The sequence below is a fragment of the Bombus vancouverensis genome, unplaced genomic scaffold, assembly GCF_051014615.1.
Source record: "Bombus vancouverensis nearcticus unplaced genomic scaffold, iyBomVanc1_principal scaffold0046, whole genome shotgun sequence".
In the NCBI taxonomy this organism is placed as follows: Eukaryota; Metazoa; Arthropoda; class Insecta; order Hymenoptera; family Apidae; genus Bombus; species Bombus vancouverensis.
In genome coordinates, this window is record NW_027468937.1 from 468965 (window position 1) to 492273 (window position 23309).

At 33.7% G+C, this 23309-nt stretch overlaps 2 protein-coding genes across 2 annotated transcripts; one reads left to right on the plus strand and one right to left on the minus strand.

Annotated features, from left to right (window-relative positions):
* Nucleotides 1-6069: 6069 nt before the first annotated feature.
* On the plus strand, nucleotides 6070-18581 carry LOC117164011 (omega-amidase NIT2-A-like). Its single transcript, XM_076627178.1, has 4 exons — nucleotides 6070-6222; nucleotides 10871-11055; nucleotides 11448-11616; nucleotides 11891-18581. Exons 2-4 carry the CDS (start codon nucleotides 10972-10974, stop codon nucleotides 12022-12024), a joined length of 387 nt encoding a protein of 128 aa, XP_076483293.1. The 5' UTR covers nucleotides 6070-6222; nucleotides 10871-10971; the 3' UTR covers nucleotides 12025-18581.
* A 618-nt stretch (nucleotides 18582-19199) lies between these two features.
* On the minus strand, nucleotides 19200-20702 carry LOC143304670 (uncharacterized). Its single transcript, XM_076627177.1, has 4 exons — nucleotides 20226-20702; nucleotides 19541-19838; nucleotides 19342-19421; nucleotides 19200-19273 (listed from the first exon to the last, which is right to left on the minus strand). The coding sequence occupies exons 1-4, from the start codon at nucleotides 20329-20331 to the stop codon at nucleotides 19215-19217; spliced, it is 543 nt and encodes a 180-aa protein (XP_076483292.1). The 5' UTR covers nucleotides 20332-20702; the 3' UTR covers nucleotides 19200-19214.
* Nucleotides 20703-23309: the final 2607 nt, after the last annotated feature.

Here is a 23309-nt window from a genome sequence, read left to right on the forward strand (position 1 = left end):
ACAGCATACAGGACGGGAGATCTAGTGGCAATCGAGAGGATGCAGAGGGGTCCCGGGCTAAAGCTGCATCCGAAGTTTCTTGGACCGTATCGGGTGATAAAAGTCCTGCGAAATGACCGATACATAGTGCAGCGAGAGGGGGAGCACGAAGGGCCACGTACAACTTCCACGGCATTCGATCACATGAAATGGTGGAATGCTGACGATAGTGATGTAAGTGCGAGCGGCGATGATGAGCACATCTGAGGGCAGATGTGATTGTCAGGAAAGGCCGATTGTAATATCGTAGAATAGCTTTGATTGGAGATCGGCTGAAAATAGAAAAACCGTGTACGTCGTGTTTCTGTGGTTCGTTTACATTTAAAAGTGCCTACGTGACTAAAGGCACGTAGTTGGTAGTTCTTACATAGGTATGAGGGAAACAATAGACAACGTTAGAAGAAGGACGGTTTCGCTATTCAAGGCGAATCGAAAAGTGTGCGTGTTGCGAGAATCAGAGTTGATCGAGACGTCGAAGCATAGAGTCGTTAGAATTGAGTTGCGAGCGTTGTCGAGTGTTAGAGTTGCTAGTGTGAGAGAGAGAGAGAGAGAGAGAGAGAGAGAGTTACCAAATAGTTGTCAAGTTATTTGTTGTAAATACGAGCGTTGCATTTAGTTTTCCTGTTAATCAAACATCGTTTCTCTGTCTAACTAATATCTGTATTTTCAATCCATTATTAATAAATTATAATTAATCGGACAAAATTACACCTTTAATATATTCCGATATTACATTACCGTTATGTAATACTTATCATGCTTATTTTGTACGTAAAACGAATCGTTGGAATATTCCCGAAGCTAACGAAGCATTTCCCAAAAGTTAAACCGAAGAAATTAACGCGAATAGTTAAGTGAAATTTTTCCATTAACTTGCTGACCAACCGGCAAATAAAAAATCATAAAAATTGTTTCAATGTGTTGAGGTCACGCATAACTTCTTTTTTCATTGACGATTACCAAACAGGTAAAATTTCGAAATTGTACGAAGGCCACGTGACCAGATCGTATTGGAATTTGAAGTGCATGGAAAAAGACAACTCGAAGTACAAACCTTGAGCTGTACTACTCGAAGTACAAACGTGAACTAATGGATGCAGAAAAGCAATTAACGCCAAACATCCGAACAGCATCTTGGAGCCCGTCATTGTTCTGAAATAAAAGAAGTGACGAATTAAAAAGACGCAGGACTAATAATAATAAAGGAAACTTAGTTCGTATTATAAATTGAATTTACATCAGAAAAGAAGCACGATCAAGCGAAACAGATCGTAGAAATGACAAATATCATCGATATACGTTTCAGTGTAATTTCACTTTTGAAAATTATTTAGTTTAATACGATCGTATTCATCGCTCTGAAACTTTCATTGTGCTGCAATTTGTGCTGCGTCTTTTTAATTTCTCTATCTTTCTGTGTTTTCGGAAAAATTACTTGAAAGATTAAGAATTGCTTGCCTTATTTTATTTTCGATTAGTTAGGATTTGATTATTCCAGGTGAGCTTTATTATTTATAACAGGTTTTATCACTTGTTTATTATTTAGGAGTTTGTTATTTTAGGATTAGTACCTTTTAGGATTTCTTATCCTTCGAGTTTCTGTTTCAGATATCTAGGTCTATTTCAAGATGTTTTATTACATTAGGATTATTTATTCGATTAAGATAATTTAAGAGTTTCACAATGTACAAAGAAATAATCGCGTGAAATTTAGATTTATGCTTTAAACGTATTAAACACGCGGTAATTTCAATGTCTATAGCCTCGAACGTGTTCTGATTAGTTGTGTCATTGTCTGTGACATTGAAATCACAAAAATCCATTGCAAGTGTGCTGTCATGCAATGTGGATGTAATTGGGTTTTTTGGGTATTTCCTGTATCATCTGATTTGTACAGTACTATTTTAACGCAAGGACAGGAAAGTTATTATATATTTCCCGTCCATTATTTGAATCGTTGTGAAGTGTAACGAATTATATTCGATTCGAGGAGATGTTAATGAATTACCCATTTCATATGTAATTACATGGAAATAAAAATCATTGCAAAAATAATTGATCTAATGACAACGGAATTTCCAATATTTTTTTGTTTCGTCACGTCTTTTTCATAATATATCTTTTATAGGTACGTGATTTATTAATCGTTCGAATGGAAATAATTATTCGTATAATATTCAAATGATTCTAGCCATAAAATAAATTAAAACGATACCTGTAATGCAATCTGCGTATGACGTCAACCTCGATCTATGCTTATACAAGAAATTTTATCAATCAATGACTAGATATACAATAATCAAATATTATAAAATTTCCTGAAAACCTTTAGGTGTTAATATTAAGGTGTTAATATCTTTAATATTTGCAAGTTATTGTTTAGCGCTAATTAGTTAGAATGTAACAAGTGGTGTACCAGAATTGAGATAATTAAGCCACACGAACAATCTTATTTAGATCTTTTTAATTTTTTAATTCTCTTTTGCTCTAATACTTCGTAAAATTAATCTTCATTAGCTACTACACTTCATAGAATAACAAGAGATAATTTTTCTTATATAACGTTTCATTCATAAAATCTATCATTAAAGTATATCTTCATAAAAATATCATTCCATACTAACGGTATATTTGGTGTCATACGAGATAACAGTTACCAGTGATGACATATGTAACTTTATAAAGATATCTCGTTTTATTATATATTAAAAGAATGTACTCATTGCTGCTATATTTCAGATGAAAAAAAGGAGGCAATGATTTTACAGTAAAATCGTTCGTTTATAACTGATTCATTTACATTTCATGATAATACTGTGCATTCTGAATATGCTATGATTTGCTTTAAAATAATAAATAGTCCATTCTTGCATACTATTGCTCCAGCTTTACTTGTATTTTCGATATTGGTATAAATAGAAAGACAATTAATGTCGTTCGAGTCTATTTTCGGATCATTTATATTACGTTTAATCCATATAGTTATTATATGAGACATAGTATCGTAAAATTTGGAAGAATAAAACGTTCGTACAGGATGTACATTTTATAAGAACTCCAACAAATCTGCGTGTGCACCTAAAATACAAACTGATAGTGATTGTTCATAAGTTTATATACATTATCTAATGTCAATCGAAGGTATCAATTCTTTTTCTCCATAAGAGTACTTTTTCATTTATATGTGTTCAAAAATACACGTGTTCAACCGTGAAGCATATGTCACCTACAACGAAAAAGAGTTTTCCTATACTTAATATTTCCTTTATATACCTATGAAAGTCTATTCTTCGCGTAGTATGAAATTATGAATAAATCTGGAATATTGTTCAATCTGAAAAGAAAAATAACTTATTGACATCATTCATTGATACGAGATTCAGAATGTTTGTTTTGTCTTGCAGAGAAAGAAGGCAGCCCTTTCTTTTAATGTGAAATAGAAAGCGAAAATTTGAAAACAGATGTTTTGGAAATTTACTTGCAAATATCGTTTTCAATATCGTGATTTTCTTCCCAATGGTACTGTACTTTCAAATTTTCCAGTATCCCTCTAAAAACAAAAAGTCGAACCTCGTTATCATTAACATAGGCATTACAAGGAAGAGAAGTATTAGAAAGCAGCTCCTTTTTATTATGGATTTCTTTATAATCGTGTAAATAAGAAATTCCGGAAATTTTTTCCTCAAGAATTTAATTCTTGTGTTTTGATTGATAATTATTACGCTGCATACTAACTTTTCGCATACTGTTCGCGTCTAACAATTTCCTAATAATAACTACTTCAAAATTACATATGTTCTTGCACGAATTCAAAAGTACGTATGATACAATTACAATTGATTCTAAAATAATAATTATTTAAAGATATTAAGATACTAATTAAACGTTTCACTATATTTCAAAATCTGGAACAACAAATTTTTATTTATAAAAAATGAAACTGTGGTTATATATTCTTTGTCATGATGCTATTTCTTATTACCATGTCGACATTTTTTAAAATTCATTTTGTTATCTCTACGCAATATGAAAATTCATATACTGCTTAATATTTTTTACATATTATCCATCCACCGCATGATATCTCCTGAAAAATCAAAATATTAATGTTATATTATTACAATGCTTCTTAAATTTCAATTTTTGACAAATTTGAAATCCAATATATTTTGCACAATTATTATTTATCAAAAAATTCTAAGTTAGTAACTTTCTTTTCAAATGGCAAATAACATATACTTTGACTTACCTGTAAGTTTTTGTTCCTAATCATCATTTCCTCTTATAGAACATCATTATTGTTCTTATAATTACTACCGGTGTCATAGATATTGTAGTGGCTACAACTGAATTAATAGAAAATGATAAATAACTGTGTATAACACTAACACATAACTGTGTATAACAATGACACATAACTTTTACTTACATATCAGTCGATAAGGGATTACTGTGATATCCTGTTGATGTTTCTTAAGGCACTTGATTAGGTGTGATACGGTATCATTCCTTATGGTATACTGTAGATAAGTATTTTAGAAAATGACAAGAATAAATCTAAATTATTCAGAGGTTCCAGTTTCGGCTTAGACATAAATACAGGACCATTTGCAAAGAAGAAAGGGTGCGTTTCTACAGCCTCGTTATAGTAACCATGAATACCAATCTCTGAATTACTGGTTACTAAACATAAATATCCTATAAAATTTAATATATTTCTTTAATTTTTAATACATACATGAGTTAGTAGTTCTAAATTATGAATCATCCTACCTGTGATATTACACTTTTCCTTATAATATCATCACTCAAGTGAACAACATTAAGATCATGTAAACCATGTCATCCTATCTTACTGTGAAGATACTTAGTTATGTTATCTGACATTATAAAAATATCATCAAATTCAAGTCCTTTTATTCACATCACATGGCCACGACGATCTGGTTCTTCGTTATATAATGTTCTAAAATTTGTCGTACATATAGGATGTACAAACCGTGATATCAAGGTATCAGTTCTTCCTTCCCAAGGGACAGTTTCATTAAAATTCTGATAGAATTAAAAATTAATTATTAATATTCTAACAATCATATATGTTAAATACATTATAGTCAACGATATATACCTGAGCGAATGTAGGGGTGATTCCTTGATAATTATAAATGTCATCAGCCCACATCATTGTGCCACTTCTTTGTACTCCAGCCTCTAGATTAACAGCCTAAACAAACATACAAAATTTTATAGAAGCTGTACAAAATATAGTATATACGCGCAATATTGAAGCGTTCAAGGGGATATAAAGGTAATGTACATCACATACACGTGTACTCTCATGCAACAAAATACAATTAGATTTAATAGTATAAGCTCTTTTATGCATCATAATAGATTGGAAATTTAAGTGTCTTACGAGGGTGAGTAAAAAGTTACCCGCTCTGTCGGTGTAGAATTTATTTTAAGCAATTGTCAAAAAAGACATACATCATTTTTTGACATAATCACTCAATTTCTGTATACACTTTGTCCATTTGCTGAAAGACCTTCGTATTTTCTCATTAAAAAATGTTTTGGGCTGAGTTGCGAACCACGAATGCATCGTCGTCTTCACCTTTTCATCAGCTTTTTCGGCATCCATCTCGCACAAACTTTTTAAAACCCAAATCTGTCGTGCACTATTGCATAAGCAGAGCCGTGGCTCATTTGCAAATGATTTGCCACATTATCCAGCTTCACTCGTCTATTCCATAGAGCATAAGTTCATGAGCACGTTCAATGTTGTCATCGTGGATGTGGACGGGCGTCCAGCTGTTTTTTCATAACACTTGTGCGATCTTCTTTGAACTTTTGTGCCCATTCAAACACACTTCGTGACAAAACACTTTCTCCATAATGTGCATTAAATCTTTGATAAATATAGGCATCAAACATAACCTCCGACCACAAGAAACGAATCACAGCATCCTGCACTGTTTTCCTGCAAATCGCCATTGCAAAGCGCCATTACTCGCGCAACGGTCACAAACGAATTGACGTAACACAATGAAACCTACGCAGCAGCACTGAACAGATATTGACGTCATACGAAGAGTGCAGATGGATCAATACGGTCGACAGAAGTTTTAACTATCTGGAGTGCGGATAAATTTTTACCGAGAGTCGTATAGGAATCTATAATCTGTAAGTACACCTTTGGCTGAATGGAAATTTCTCTTACATATAGTCAAAAATGCAGAAACAGTGTATTGAATTGGAAAGTGATAAAAAATAAGTGAAGTTTCGAGGTTGCATGTGATTGCATGAGTACACAGGACGTTTTTAGCGAATAAAAAATAATTTTGAAAGACACGAGACTTATCTTGTATTTTATGTACTCTCTGTGTCCGAATTTCCAGAAGCTCTCTATCTTATGAAGTGTTTTAGATTAGCCGGAAAATTTTGTATGTACATACAAGAAGTATACGATCTAAGTGGAATATTCCATTATTCTCTTGATACAACAGAAACGAAATTTACAGAACTTCTCAGAAAGTTGGTTTATTATTACCAAATTAATAGAATTAATATACGTTTATCATCTTTACATACCTAAGTCGTGGAGGTTTATCGTGCGTAAAAAATTAGTGTCGTTTCAAAGTTACATTTCGTACATTTTAAGCCTATAATTTGCAACGTACAAAACAATGTAAATTTGAGCTGTTTCTTATCTCCACAATAAGAAAATCCAACTTTACGTTTTTTACACAATGATATTTATGGAACAGTAATATCATATTATTGCATCGCTTGGAGAATGAAGTCAAGGTACGATGTGACCCTAGTGTAAACGCTGGGATACCCAGCTGTGCCGCACTTATAAGCATAAGACACAATACCTATTAAATACGAGGTTAATTCATGTTGTATCAGCAGTGGTCCGCCGCGGTCAGCCTGAAAGGATCGTTAAATTTTTAATCAAAGATACTGAAATATATCGATCGAATTGTATTGAAATTATACTTATATACAGTAATAATCTTCTATTGACTTGTGTATTGAAATGCTCCAATTTATAATGTACATGTTATATGTATTTTGAGCAAAACTAAGATTAGAAGGAAATTAGATTAAATACCATAATGAGGTGTGAGAAGTGGGCAAAACTATTGAATTGTGTTTATCTATTATTTCTAATGTTTAAGACGTCGATTTGATGTTAATTCGAATTGACGTGTCTTCAGATACCGTATAGTTTGTAGTAACTCTGTAACTTAATTACCGTACAAGAATCCTCTCCACCCTGAGCATGTTCGGCGCATATTATACCATCAGTGATATCAGGTGCATTAGGAAATTTGGAATAAGCTATTTTGCATTCGGCGTTCTTAATCACTGGCATTTGTACTTCCATTAATGCATTACGTCGTGGTCGTCCTACGAAGAAAATAAGAAAGATATTTAAGACTGGAACTGTTTAATTTTATTATAAAATTGATATCAATTACTATATCTTAATGCTCCCTATCCAGCAACAAGGGGGTTATAGCCGACAAAGTTGCTCTTTCGTAGGGGCTCTTTCGTACAAATGGGATATACGTACCCTGAAAAATAAAAAAATAAATGAAAATGCAGGAAACGAATGACCAAAAGTATGAGAAAGAATTGTACACGCTTTATGACACAATATATGTGTACAGTAAGAAATTTCAGGATATGATACTTCAGTAATACTCAATAGCATATATATATATATTTGAGGACTTACTCGAAAATGGCACCTCCTCCACCAATCTAAGAATGGCAATATTATGATTGTGTATGCTTTCTATTCCATCCATATGTGCACAATGCGGTCAAAACATGCCTAGCCGTTATCAGGGAACCTCCGCACTTCCATAGTGGTTTGTCTGGGTTTCGGGGATTACGAAAACCTAATGCAGCGATCCATGGCCAAGCGCCTAAAATGCAATAGTCATAGTTGTGAATATACATAATTTTTTCTCACATAATGAGTAACAACGATTATTATCTATTCGATATTCGATCATACAGCAGACGATAAGTACATACGTACAAATACTCTGAAATAGAGATTTGATAAAGACAGAAATTAAATTTTTATTCCACTGGAATAGAAATTATTAAATAATTCTATATAATTTCTATTTGAACTATACTGAACTATAAAGTTCAAACGTGTAATTTCTGCCCTAACAGTTTTTGATCTCTATCCATATTATTACTCCTATATCAATTTTTTATTTCAAGCAAAAAGATACTCTTCCTAACATGGAGTAGAAGAAAGAAATAATTCAAGTTAATAAGTAAAGTTACTACCGATAAAATCATAGCATTATTATTTAGTCTAATTGAAATGTACATTGATGTGCTGTTTAATGCCTTTAAAGTTCATTCTTTGCAGTAAATGGCTTATTATTAATCGGAAAGAAAGACATAAAACGTACCAAGTTCAGCTGGTTTACCATCGACCACCCTGGTATGAGAGACGTTGCTAAAACTACAGTATGGTGGTCGCCAAGCCTTATACTTATACACAGTTTTTATTAAAATTTCTCTCTTCTCTTTGTTTGGATCGTCCGGACAGCAAACGATCGTAACATTGCCCTGGTATCTGCACACTGATCGTCTATAAAAATCGGTGGCTGTACGGTACTGTATCTGCCATATTTCTTGCAGAGGTTTACATTTTCTGTAGTCAAGGCACCTGCCTTCTTGATTGTTCGGTGTGGTACATTCTGGATCAAACAATTTTAAAACATTTATACAGTTCAAAGATGCGTAAGAAAGCGACACCGATTACTCAACTTTCGAAGTAAAAAGCCGATCAAGTCCACCGGATTGCCCTACAGACACGTATTAATCCGTAAGAGTTAGTCATCATGTTGATAATAATTATCTAAAGAAACTTTTCACGTGAAAATATAAAATTTTAATTGATTAGATATTGTGTTAGCCATACTTAAGAAAGAAAATGAAAATGAATGAAATGAAAGAAAAGGACTACCTTCAACCTCATTTTTTAAATAAACACTTTGTCAGTTTTGCGGTAAATAACTTCTTAGGAATTCAGGACAGTTTTTAGTGAATCATTTTGTTTCGACCGTTCGCGGAGAGACGCGATCGCGGGATAGCACGTCAACGAGAGTTGTAAGTTCCCGTTACGATTAAATAATCGACACCACGAACTGATCGATCCCCTTATTTCGATTATGATAATAAGGGTAGTTCAATGAAATTCCACAGAATTAACACAAATAAATTAATGTTTATTTCAACAACTTATTAACTAGAAAGATATAAATGGAACAAAAAAAATGTAACTGCGTTTTGGTTGATAAGTAATGCGCGACATACCACATGTGTTGACGGTTCGACTTCTCGAAAAGTTCTGAACGCCTTTCGATTTTTTTCGTTTTTTCTGGAAGGCGACCCCCGCTACGTTCGGATCACGCCACATTCTTTTACGCGAGGTAAAATACGGGCCACGAGTCGACGTTTCTGGAAGTCGCCCTGCTTAATGAACCATGCGCTTGCCACTATAATGTTTGTTTGCCGGGCAGACGCGACGATCCGTCTGCGACATTATAGTGCCGCGATCGATAGTTAAGAATATGACCTATGGTAAGCCGCATGGCGTAACATTCTCCCCCCGTTGAGAGGGTACCGATCAAACTAGCGAGGTGTGGTTGAAGTTCCCATCTTATTTCGTCTCGGTGGCTAGTTGTTCGGGTTTCTCGAGATCGGGTTGAATTGGCAGTGGGACAAGCCTTTTGACGCCCCGATCCAAAATGCTCTTTGCCGTCTGAACTGTAGCTGTCCGGATGACACCATCGGCGCCTGGATGAACCTTGATAACTCGGCCCAGAGGCCAATGCATGGAGGGAACGTTGTCCTCTCTGAGGATGACGATTGTGCCCTTTTGGATGCTGTGTCCACCCTTGCTCCATTTATTGCGGTTGGTTAGCTCGTTCAAATACTCCTTATGCCAGCGGTTCCAAAAATGTTGTTTAAGCTGTTGGATATGCTGCCATTTGGAGAGTCGGTTCGATGGAATGTCCCTGAAATCTCGATCACGTAAGCACATTAATGAATCGCCAATGAGGAAATGTCCGGGAGTGAGGGCTAGGAGATCATTTGGATCGGTGGAGATAGAAGTTAGCGGGCGGGAATTGAGGACTGCTTCTATTTCTATGATAAGAGTATTACGGTGTTAAGCTCATATGTTTCTGTTTCTCCACTCGCGCTGCGCCATAATATCCTTTGATATTTCCGATCCTCTGGTCGTACGAGGAATTGCCGATACATTTTCTCGATGTCGCCAGTGAGTACGTACTGATGAGCGCGGAATCTAATTAATATACAAAATAAATTGTGAATTGAGTCGAGAATATAGGATTTCCCCATTTTCATGATTATCGTGATTTTTGTATAAATATATTTTTTAAGATACTAATAATTAGGTACTTATAAATTAGTATTATCAATTATTTTGCATTTATAATTCCGCCTCTAGTATAAGTGTTAATTGAAAACTAACTTTATGTTTCAAAAAGTACTAGCAAAGTCGTTGAGTAACAAGCCACTGATGCTAACACAAATAGCATTGTCGTAATTAAGTATTTCTAAATATTCATTTTTCATTTTGAACCTGTAGAAACAATTTATTATATATACTATTAGCTAAGTAATTGCATATTTAATTAAGTCGAAATATAAAACTTAGTTATTTTGATAATTTAGAAAATAAAAAACTGACAAACATTTCAATTTAATTTATGGTTGGAACAAAAGACAGTTATTTTTCATTAATTGAAATATTGCAATGCAGAGTACTTTCCAAAATACGCCGAGAGTATTCCTGATGGTGAAACGAGCGTTGCTTCATCGAATGCAGCTAAAGAAAACAACATCTATGTAGTTGGTGGTACGATGCCTGAAATAGAGGGCGATAAATTGTACAATACCTGTACTATTTGGGGTCCCGATGGAACTTTGATAGCAAGACACCGAAAGGTAAGTAATATATTCCTTTATGGCTTTGAAGTTGAAAATATTGGGGTGAAGAAAGTGACTCTATCTAGGAATAATTTAGGAATATACATATGTACATACGTATACTATAACCAATTCTATAATTTACGGTTTATAAAATACGTTATGATACGGGAAACGCCCATTTTTGTTGTAATGTGTTTGTTGTTGTATAAATTTTTCACATACGAAAGTACTTATTTTTTCTCCTTTTTAAACATTATTAAATGATAAGATTTTTTAATAAAAGAAAGTGATAAAAACGCTGTCAGTTATTAAATAAAAAATAATTAAAGTTTAGGAGTTGGTAACTTTGATATTAAATTACAAAAGTTGCAGCAATAGAATTAGCTACCACATTTTTATGTTATTAGGTACATCTATTCGACATCGACATTCCTAATAAGATTACTTTTCGAGAGAGTGATTCACTCAGTCCTGGTAACTCCCTAACGACGTTCGATGTGAAGGGCTGCAAAATAGGTATTGGCATTTGCTATGATATTAGATTCGAGGAAATGGCACGCATTTATCGGAACAAAGGTACAGTAACTTAACCGATCAATACTTAACTAGCAAAAAATTAAATATCTTTCTTAAATATATTCTATATAAAATTAATATAATCTGTAACTCTGTATAAAAAGAAGCTTAATTTAAAAAACCAGTATATTTGCTGAAAATGAAACAAATAAAAGAATTAAAAGCACAATAAGAGGACTGTCCTCGCATATTCAGAAATGATGGAATGTGAACCGTGCAACTACGAAGTTAATTGGTATTCGGTGGCTTCATATTTCCTGCTTCTCTGGGTTAGGTTGCCAAATGCTGATATATCCAGCGGCATTCAATATGACCACTGGACCATTGCACTGGTCTTTACTTCAGCGTTCCAGAGCGAATGATAATCAATTATACGTTGCCTGCATATCACCGGCTCGTGTTCCTTAAGCAAGTTACGTCGCATGGGGACATACACAGTTGACCAATCCCTGGGGAAAGATTCTTTACGATTTGGAAACTCAAGAGAATATGGCAGTCACCGATATCGGTAATTTACAGCTTAAAATTAAAAGCGAGAGATCCATGATGTAATTAATTTTTAGTCTCGTTAATTTATCGATTTAGCCATCTTCCTCTGTATTTGTTGAATTTATTAGTAAGCATTACTTATTACTTCGTATGTTTCTTTTTTCTATCAGATGTAAAAGTTGTTGAGGAAGTAAGGGCTCAGATACCTACATTTTCTCAGAGACGTACAGATTTGTACGACACTGTCTGTAAGAAGGAGTAACTCTACACTAAAAGAGAAAATGTTTTTTTATAATATTTCTACTACCATATCCTTTTTTTGTGAATTATTACTAATTTCTTATCATTTGTACTAAATGAATGACTCAATTAAGAAAACCAAAACGTTATAAATAATAATCTGTATATCTTGTGTATCAACATGTAATTGGATATTATAATAATATAGGAATGCTATAATAATATAGGATAATAATATAGGAGAATAATAATATAGAAAAAAATACATGCTTTTAAACACCTTTAATATCGATCACATAAATTGTTATAATTCACAATGATTACGCATACATAAAACACCCCTTGATAGTAAAATTTACGATCAGAAGGCAATTACGTATCGTTTAACAACATTTAATTTATAACACCTTTTAAACATTTAGACAGATTAACACATAACACTTCTTATATATAAACATCAATTCGAAGTTATCAGCTTGGAGAAATTGGTCGATTAATACCTGTAGATTGTCTGTCTCGATGAAAGACTTAAAGAGAGCAAAAACATGATAATGCCGCTAATATAATATTCCTTCTTTCTTGTATCTGTCTGCCTCTCAGGTCGTTTTACTAATTACAATAAGTAATTTCGACTTCTTTGCGCTCTCTTTTAACGCATTCGAGACCGAAAGAAATTCATATCAGTCAGTAGGCAAGGGTATAATATACATATTTTATATATAACTTATGTAGTAATGTATATATCATGTTAATTTCATATTTTTTCAATATAGAATTATTATATATATATATATATATGACTGTACATAATACATTATAGAATAACATAGTATATAATTTTATATTTTAAAAATATGAGGCATACTATTTAAGATTATCATCGATTTAAAATCAAAGTATGAAAAGGATACCCTGGAGAGCGTAAAACACAGAATCATTCTAACTAAACATTCAGATCGTACCGACACGTAGGTATCGTCTTACAATTAAATCTCGGTCTCGAATGGATTAAAATGAAATACATACTTGCAGCTTCAACATCTTCAATATCGAGGAGATTCAAACTTTACAAATAAATGTAAATTGCGATGTAAAACAAAGCGATGTAAGAAGGGAAAAAGGAGGAAAGGAGGAACGGGGAAGCAAAGAGAAGAAACGAATTTTTCATTTTCTCGAAACTGGATCAAGTTTCAATGCGTTAAAAGAGAGCGCAAAGAAGTCGAAATTACTTATTGTAATTAGTAAAACGACCTGAGAGGCAGACAGATACAAGAAAGAAGGAATATTATATTAGCGGCATTTTTGTAGCCATTATATATGGTTTCGATCGCATAATTAATCAGTATCAACTTACCAGTCTTTAACGGAAGGACAAAAAGAAGAGCAGACGGCACACAGACCGCAATCATGATCATTTTCAAGTAGAATCTCAAACTGCCGTACATCTTCGAAAACTTCGTTAGTCGTAAGGGATCAAAGGATGATGTCCGCGCTGCGGAAAATAGATGAGAAGCGGCTATTTCAACAACCACCGTGTAGGTACTGCACTAGCCAGAAGTATCTGCGACAGAAATCAGAATACACTCGTTTTCGCATGGTTGGATCAATTTCGCGTGGGACTAACCTGATTGAACCTAACGCGGGATAATTGCTCAACTCACGACTTTAACCAGCCCGCTTGATTCTCTGTAAATGCTTGAAATTGACGCTTGGATTCTTTCCAGATTAACTAGCTTTGCCCCTCCCTCCCTTTATCTATTTTCTTAGATCGACTTAGACTGCCACAACATATTATCTTTCTTCTTTTCTTTTCTTTTCTTTCCTTTCGATCTTTTAAAGCCCTAAATCGCTGGCTATTTTGTATACTATATATTTTGTACACTCAATTACTCTGTAAGTCATAAGTACATATGTTTTACAACGTTATTTGTCATATTTCAGTTAAGCCGCAGAAAAGCCAGAAATATATTTTCAGCATGTTTTAACGCGCCCCTGGCAAAGATCTCAAAAACGAGTTGCGGCACAATTTAAAGCGACAAATAGCATCGCGTGTCTCGTTGTGGTAACACTCGGTTCGCCAGCTTTTTAAAAGCGCTCTCCGTCTGCTTTTTCCTCTCTTCCCTGTCTCTTCGTTTTTCCTTAACAAGCAAAACCATTTTCGCGAGGACGAGAGTACGGAAATGACATACTGGCAATTTTGTTTTGTGATAATACAAGCAGCTCGGTTTCAGTGAATTAAACTTGGCCCCAAGCTTCTACTTATCTACCTTCCTTTCCTTTATTTTCCCTTCTATATCGGTTTTGCGGTTTTCCACATTTCCATCACAATAAACCATGTTTTTTCTAGATTTTAAATGTTAGCCAATGATTCACGGCAAAAGCGTCGACTGTAAATATATTTGTAGTTGCAATAGCAACAAGTATGTTTTCTCAAATAGAAAATATTGGGAGCGTACACGCTGGCAAAACAATTCATGAATAGCTCGTCTTCTGCTTGTTATTTGTTTCGATACTGTTAGCAAACAAATTCATGAAACATACTGGTATAGCGTAAAATGAACATAAAAGTTTTGCGTACACTTGAGAGCTGAACTTTGGTTGTTATACGTATATTATACATATACGCACACAGTTATGTATATGTATATATATATATATATAAAATTCCTTAGAACTTTGAGCTTAATAACATATTAAAATCATTAACATTAAGGAGGTGAACTTTACTTACCAATTACCAAAGTTTCTTCCGCCAAATAATACATAAAAATTGAAAAAGATAATGTAACTAGTTTTAACTTTTTTTTGTGTTATAATTTGAATCACTCGATTTATCCGACTGAGGATGGTCGATCGCAATCTCAATTTATACGTATTCTCATCGCATGAAATAGATCACATGAGGGATTTTCAAAAGTCGATGGAATATTAATCGCGATTAATTATTTGTAGGTGTATTCTGTGCGGCTAAAGCAGTCACCTAATGAATTATTGAGTACCAGGAATGTTAGCGGTAAACAGGATTGCGGCTATGAATGATTCTCTAATGTGTATATTAGAGATGAATTTGATAATTTATCCTCATAATATGCAATCCGCTTTTAAGTGGAAATCATAATTAACGATTTCTGTTTGATTAAATATGAAGAGCAGATAAATCGATACGCTTAAATCAATATTAGAATTTCTTAACATTTTTATCAAATATTTTAGCACTGTAAAAGCGTCGTAGTAGAGAAATATTAGGTTGTTCCAAAAGTTTCTTTCGTTTTATAAGAAAGTAATAGATGTACAACATTTTTCGTTTTATATTATTTTATTGAATTACGTGTGGTCCACCTTTTTCCAATTTAATGTAAAATAATATAGAATAACATAAAACAAAATATGTTGTGCATCTGTCATTTCTTTATAAAACGAAAGAAACTTGGGACAACCTAATAGAAATTTGCTTTTATTATCCATTATAAAAATGGATTGTTAATCCTCTAGGAGATACGAACAATATAATTGCAATTAATAAGGAATAAGTTAGCATAACTTAAACCAGCTTTTGCAGAAGGCTATTAGCTAAAGATGTTTATTAAACAATGACAACATGAATTTTCTTAAGTACCCCATTTGGTACTTAATCTACTTCGTAAGTACTGTGTGTCCTAGCCTTCAAAGGATGCAATTTTAACCAGAATGTTTCACATTACTTATCCGTATTATTTCCTTGTAATATAATTTATATTTACATTATCTACGTTACGTTACATTCTACGCGTTAATGTAATGTGATTTTTATTTCTAATCGAAGTTATTCAAAATTTGTAGTATCTCAATAAAAAATTAACAGCCTGCAAAAACTTCACAGAAGCATTAGTATCTTCGAAACTATTGAATTCAAATGGCTAATATTCCTTAACAATATGCATTCGACGACGTTTATCGAGAGAAGTATGTGGCGTAATAGTTAAACTTTCAATTCATATACATATATCATTTATGAAAAAGTAGTCATTCTGCTTTTGTGATCTGTGACACACTATAAATTCTCATAAGCTAACTAACGCCTAATCTTCTGTAACGTATTAATATAATATAGGTATGTATATCTCGACTTTGAGCAACCAATTGGTGATAAATAAGCTTTAGTACATACTTCTTACACGTAACAAAAGACCAGTTAACATCTCTGCTCTTAAAAGAAAAACGAAAGAAGCTCTGAAAAGCTGCAGAGTTCAGGTCGAATAACACCAGCTCAGATAAATGACCCTTTAACTTACCTTTGTCCTCATCGACGTCAGTGATTTTAAAGCTAGTTATAAAGTGCACTTCTCAGCCAGCGTCCACGGCAGTCAATATTATTTAACGGGTCTTAACGCGATGTAAAAAGGGAAAAAGGAGGAAAGAAGAAACAGGGAAGCAAAGAGAAGAAACGAATTTTTCATTTTCTCGAAACTGGATCAAGTTTCAGGCTGCTCGCCAAAGAGTCTGTAGCTAACGAGACAAGATTAGACAAACCACGCTTTAAAATTCCCACAGAACTATAATAATCCTCGAAATCAATACGATTCGTCGATCCATCGCCTGATTAAAAAATGAGATAGGATGAAGCTCACTAGTCGGCCTTTGAAATTTCAATAGCGCTTACGGCTCGTATACTCTAGTTTGAATGCTACAATGTAAGCCAAGTCAGCTGTAACTAGCGTTCGCGTGATTGTCGCTATCTATTATTCACGCGTTACACGTTCACCAGACAAACGCGTCTACCGGTTGACATTGTTTTCTGTCCTGAGTTTCAAAGCAATTATGTTGCTTCGTGTAATCAAATCTCGCCAAACTAACGATAAGTTCTTGTTTGATCTTACACAGTTATTAAAACTATACAAGTTAAACCAATCTATCGTAATATCTACCAAAATATCGTAATATTTCTCCAAATTCCAAATATGTTATTGTGTTGTTTGAAGTATTCCTTCATTATTATTAGTATAATAGAACGATAATATTTATTGTAAATATGTTATTAGGGGCATTGATGCAGCTTTACTCAGGCGTCTCGAAAAGCAAATATACGTATCATTACCCAATGAAGTTGCTCGACTTGGTATATTCAAATTATACCTTAGCAACCACTTATTAGGAAATACAGATATTGTAAACCACATAGTAAAATGTACTGAAAGATATTCTTGTGCAGATATAAAATTGTTTTGTAAGCAAGCGTGGCTACTAGAAATAAGCCCGATATGGAGGAGACTTGAAAAGAAAGAAACACCTGTTACCACTTTGAAATATGAATTAAAAAGTTATGAAATATTAGCAAAATTGTTAAAAAAAATGTCACCTACAGTTATGCAAATAGATAAATATGATACGTGGAACAAATAAATACGCAATCGTAAGGACAGATATTGAAAAATATAAATAAATGGATTATCGTTCGAGAAATCATTCGCATGTGTGTGCATGTGTGTATGCGCGCATGTGTGTGCGCGCATGTGTGTCATGTGTGTGCGTGTGTGTGCGCGCACGCGCTATAAGCTAAGTTTAAAATATTCGGTTGTATTATATCCTTGTATTATATATGTCGGAGATGAAAGGAAAACCGGAGCCTTCCCTTTGCAATTTTGAGGAAGCCTTCTAATGCTTTAGCCTAGATTTTATCATAACTGTAATTAAGCAATTGTCATTTGTAATTGTTTGATATTTGTGAAAGCGAAAGTGGGTTCGAGGTGACAACTGGTCGCCGAACGTAGCCACGGTCACGGGATAAACGTTTTGCCTGACGAAGGTGTGGATCGGTTGTATTGTTCTCCCTAGAAATCACATAGAATTGTACTTTAGAGATGTCGATATAATGGGACACACGTTGTGTTAGGAATCAATCTCCAGACAGAAACTGCCTAGTAACGGCGTTTGAATCTTTCTCGATGTTTCCAAAGAGTATACAACAAACTTTTGACAGAAATTGCCTAGCAACAACGATTGGAAACTTCTCGATGTTTCCAGCGAGCATATAACAAACAAATGCAGTCGAATAGCGAAAAAGATTTTCATCAGATATTCATTCGTGTGATCGCCTTGGAAAGTGATACATCGAGCAATTTACCGAGTGTCTCAGCAATTGTATTTTGTGTTTAAAATTATTCTACACATAGTAAAGAGTTATCCCGTTGACCGTGGATTCGTTTGAACCCCGGAACATTGTTAATAGCGTTAATTAAATTCATTATTCGTGAAACCTATCAATCGTTAATCTCATTATACGTTAAATTCATTATTCGTAAGACATATTATTCGTTCCTCTTATTGTTCGTTAAACTTATTAATCTTTAATCTAATTATTAGTTAAACTTATCATTTGTTAATCTTATTATTTATTAAACTCATTATTCATAATATTTCGTAAAATCTTTTTTATTCGCGTAAATATATTCTGTTTCGTAAAACAATGGCTAATTATTCGTTCCTCTTATTGTTCGTTAAACTTATTAATCTTTAATCTAATTATTAGTTAAACTTATCGTTTGTTAATCTTATTATTTATTAAACTCATTATTCATAATATTCTGTAAAATCTTGTTTATTCGCGTAAATATATTCCCCCGTTTCGTAAAACAATGGCTAATTCAAACGAAGGATCATTACGCGCCTTAAATCCTAATGATAACCCGACATATATATGTGAGTGTATTTTATCAAAAATATGTTTTTTATGTTTTCTTATCTTAGTAATTATTTTTAAAAAAGTCTTAAAGTCTTATATGAAAATAAAGCTGTTCTTTATTTCAAATAATTGAAGTAAATAAATACAATGAGTTTTATATTTTATTATATCTTATATTATTGTTATATTGTTATTGAAAAAATTGATATAATCAACAGTTCTTTCTGTTCTCTTGATTGTTTCTTGCTTGTTTCAAACCATGATAATAACCTACAAAAGAAATAACATAGTCCATTGAAAATTTAATATACAATAAAATACTTATATGAAATAATTACCTGTGTAATATACCATGTAACCACTAATATACCATGACATCAACATACTTGAAAGTGCGTCTGTATCATTATCTGGTAATCTAGTACATTTTATTAAAATTTCGTATTTTTTTCCAAATAAAATGTTAAACTTATTCCAAATTACTTATTAATATTAGAAGTATTCAGCATTCCATTAGAATTTTTAAATTGTACTTACTTGGCCATTAATTGTGGTGGTAAAGGAGGTGCAGGTGGCATTATATCAGTCATCGAATTGAAAGATGGTCCCGGTATGAAGTGATGTTTATACGCATTTGCTTCTTCAGAGTCACAATCCATTTTTTCTACATTATATTTTTTCGAATTTACATTTGTAGAAAAATTAGTCTCACAAGTCTCATCGTTCTCTTCATTGAATTTCTCTTCCAAAGCTTTCTTTTGTTGTGCTATTTGACTTTGCAAACCTTCTGATTCTAAAAGAGAACTCAACTCGACTTTCTCTGTATTACCATAGCCTAAACACAGAGTAAAAGAAATTTTTGTCATTTAATAGAATGACTGAGTGCCATTCAGTTACTGTCCTTACAGGCAATGTATTAGAATTTCCCGTGCATAAATGTATATGTATAAATGTTTGCCTTGATATATGTAGTAATAATCACTCGTCTAATGAGGAGAATTATATTCCAAGCAGCTAATAATGAACAATAAGTAACATGCATGTTTATGGTTCATGACCCTATATCCCACGGGTCTCCCCATAGACATTGACAGGTACTCCTGCCCAGTTAAGGACCTGCTGAATGACACTGTGATAGACTATGCGAAAGCCTTTACTTCATATATATATGTATTTTTAGTACATTTCTTAATTGACATAACCATCATGCTAAAAGTATTACCTACAAATTTTACAACACACGTGCTGTTGAGGTTATTCGGTGTGTAAACAGAGAAAACACGTGGATAAATTGTAAGGTAGAAAATATATTTAAGTAGAAGTGTCATAAGTAAAAATACAATTTGAGCTGGTCCAGATCCGCACGCTAGCTGTGTTACCTAATAACTGAAAAACCCCGAAGCCAACGTCGCCTGTCTACTGTTTATGGCCTGACTTCGTCGCAGTCTTTTGTCTACACGCTGTCGATGGCTTCAGTGCTTGAGAAAACTAAAAAAGACCAGATGTAGAGTTTTCTTAGAAGTGGTAACCACTTCAACACCCTCCCTAAAACTCTACATCCCTACAAACAATTATCTCAAATTTACAAATTATCTCTTAATATTTTCTAACTCTTGTCGTAAATATCTGAAAATTAATTTGTCAATGCCTTCTCAAGTACATTTGCCAGCCGCCTTTCTCTTTTCCATACAAATTAATTTATTACACAAAAAAAAACTAGAAGGCTAAACAGATCATGTAGAGTTTTTCCTCTTTTTTTTTTTGAGAAGTAATAATCACTTCGACACCCTCCCTAAAAACTCTACATGTTTACAAACAATTACCTCTTAATATCTTTTTTACTTTTCAAACCTAACTTTTTCCTTAAATATTCAAATCTCGGTTTTGGCAACGCCTTTGTACATATATCTGCCAATTGCTCTTCGCTTGTTACATACGTTATATCAATTTCGCCTCTATTGTATAAATCTCGCAAGAAATGATATCTTACGTCAATATGCTTACTTCTTTGATGGAATTCTGGATTCTTAATTAATTTCACGGCACTAGTATTGTCTACACATAGCATATACTTAAGGATCTCTAATTTACATTCAAGAAATATTTTCTTTAGCCACATAATTTCTTTCGCTCCTGAGGCTGCACTGACATATTCAGCTTCGGTCGTAGATAGAGCTATACATTGTTGTCGCTTACATTGCCATGTGATGGCCGCATTCGCATACTTACATACAACGCCTGATGTCGACTTTCTTGTTTCTTTGTCGCCTGCATAGTCAGCGTCGCTAAAGGTTTCGAGACTGCCTGCTTTTGTATATAAGAGTCCCATGTCTGCGGTCCCTTTTATGTAGCGCAAAATTCGTTTGACTAATTTCCATTGATACTGGTTTGGATTCTCTAAGTGTCTCGCCGCTATATTTATTGCAAAACTAATATCTGGCCTACTTACGGTTTGTAAAAATATTAAGTTCCTTACGGCTTCTCTGTATGGTGCGTTACAATCATTATCGCCTATGTTACTTTCGTTCCAATTAGTCTCGATAGGTGTAGAAACACTGTTTGCCTCATTCATATTAAATTTTTCCAATATGTTTTCGATATACCTACTCTGATGAATGAATATTGAACCATCTTCTAATCTATTAATTTCAAGTCCAAGAAAACTCTTTACTTCTTTCGAACTCGTAATTTTGAATTCTTTATTTAAATCATCGAAGAATTTATCAATTAAAGATTCGTCTGAAGCTGCTACCAGTCCATCGTCTACGTATATGGTCATCAACATTAATTTGTCGTCTTCTGTATAAATATAAAAACAAGGATCTGCGTTACTCTGATAAAATTTTAAGTTCGAGATAAATTTTGTGAAACGTTCCGTCCAACATCTTGGAGACTGCTTTAAGCCATATAGGCTTTTTAGCAATTTACAAACCCGATTTGTACCATCATCATAACCTTTAGGTTGGTTCATATAAATATCTTCTTTCAGACTTCCATATAAGAATGCGGTTTTAATGTTGAACTGTCCGAGGTGTAAATTATTTTTGGCTGCAATACTGAGCATTAATCTAATTGTGTCAAACCGAGCAACGGGACTATATGTTTCCTTATAATCTATGCCTTCTTTCTGTGAACACCCTTTTATTACAAGTCGCGCTTTGTATCGTTCCGAGTTGTCCGGATTTAGCTTTATCGTTAAAACCCACCTATTGCTAAGTACCTTCTGATCTTTAGGTTTTTCTACAAGTATCCACGTCTTATTTTCATGGTGCGATTTCATTTCATCATTCATAGCTGTTTCCCATAACTCTTTCTTTTCGGATCTCATCGCTTCGTTAAAATCCACCGGTAATTTTTCCGCTACGTACGTTACTGGGTTACCATAAAAATCGGCTCGTTTGATCTTATCTCTATCTCTCAATTGTCTCATATTGTCGCTAATTCCATGAGGTTGTTTTTCATGTTCACTCTCTGCACTTTCATACGTACATGCTCTATCGCTCTGCGCACTCACATCTTCGCGCTCGACAATTTTCGGTAAACTTAATTTTACGAATTTCGCATTTTCTAGTTCAGGCTTAAATATTACGTCACGGCTTAATATTACATTTTTTACTGTTGGCACGTACACTCGATACCCTCGTCCGTTATCTAAATAGCCTACCAAATATCCTTTGTTAGCCTTTTTGTCAAGTTTTGTCCTTTTCTCCGCAGGTATGTGAGCAAAGCACTCAGTACCGAAAACCCTAAACTTTTCTAAATTCGGCGGTTTCCCGTACCACAGTTCATATGGTGTTTTCTTATCTTGTCTTGTCGGCCCCGTCTTATTTATGACATGTACTGCTGTGTTCATGGCTTCGGCCCATAAGAACAGCGGTAGATTTGGTTTCGAATATAGCATCGACCGACCTGCCTCTACTATTGTTCTATTTTCCCTTTCTGCGACACCATTCTGTTCAGGAGTGTATGGGACGTTAATCGTGTGCCTAATTCCCTGACTTCTTAAAAATTCTTTGACTTCTTTATTTTGGAATTCTTTCCCTCCATCACTATGAATTTCTTTAATTTTATCCTTAAATTGATTTTCAACTTCTAGGCAAAAGGTTTTTAGTTTTTCAATTACTTCTGACTTACGTCGTAAGAAGTCAATCTTTGTGAATTTTGAAAAATCATCTTTAAATGTCAGAAAATACAGTTTCTTGCCTAATGACTCGACTTCCATAGGTCCACATACATCCGTATAAATAATTTCGCGAGGTTTAGTCGCCCGATTGATTTTCTCGTGAAAACTCGATCTATGCTGTTT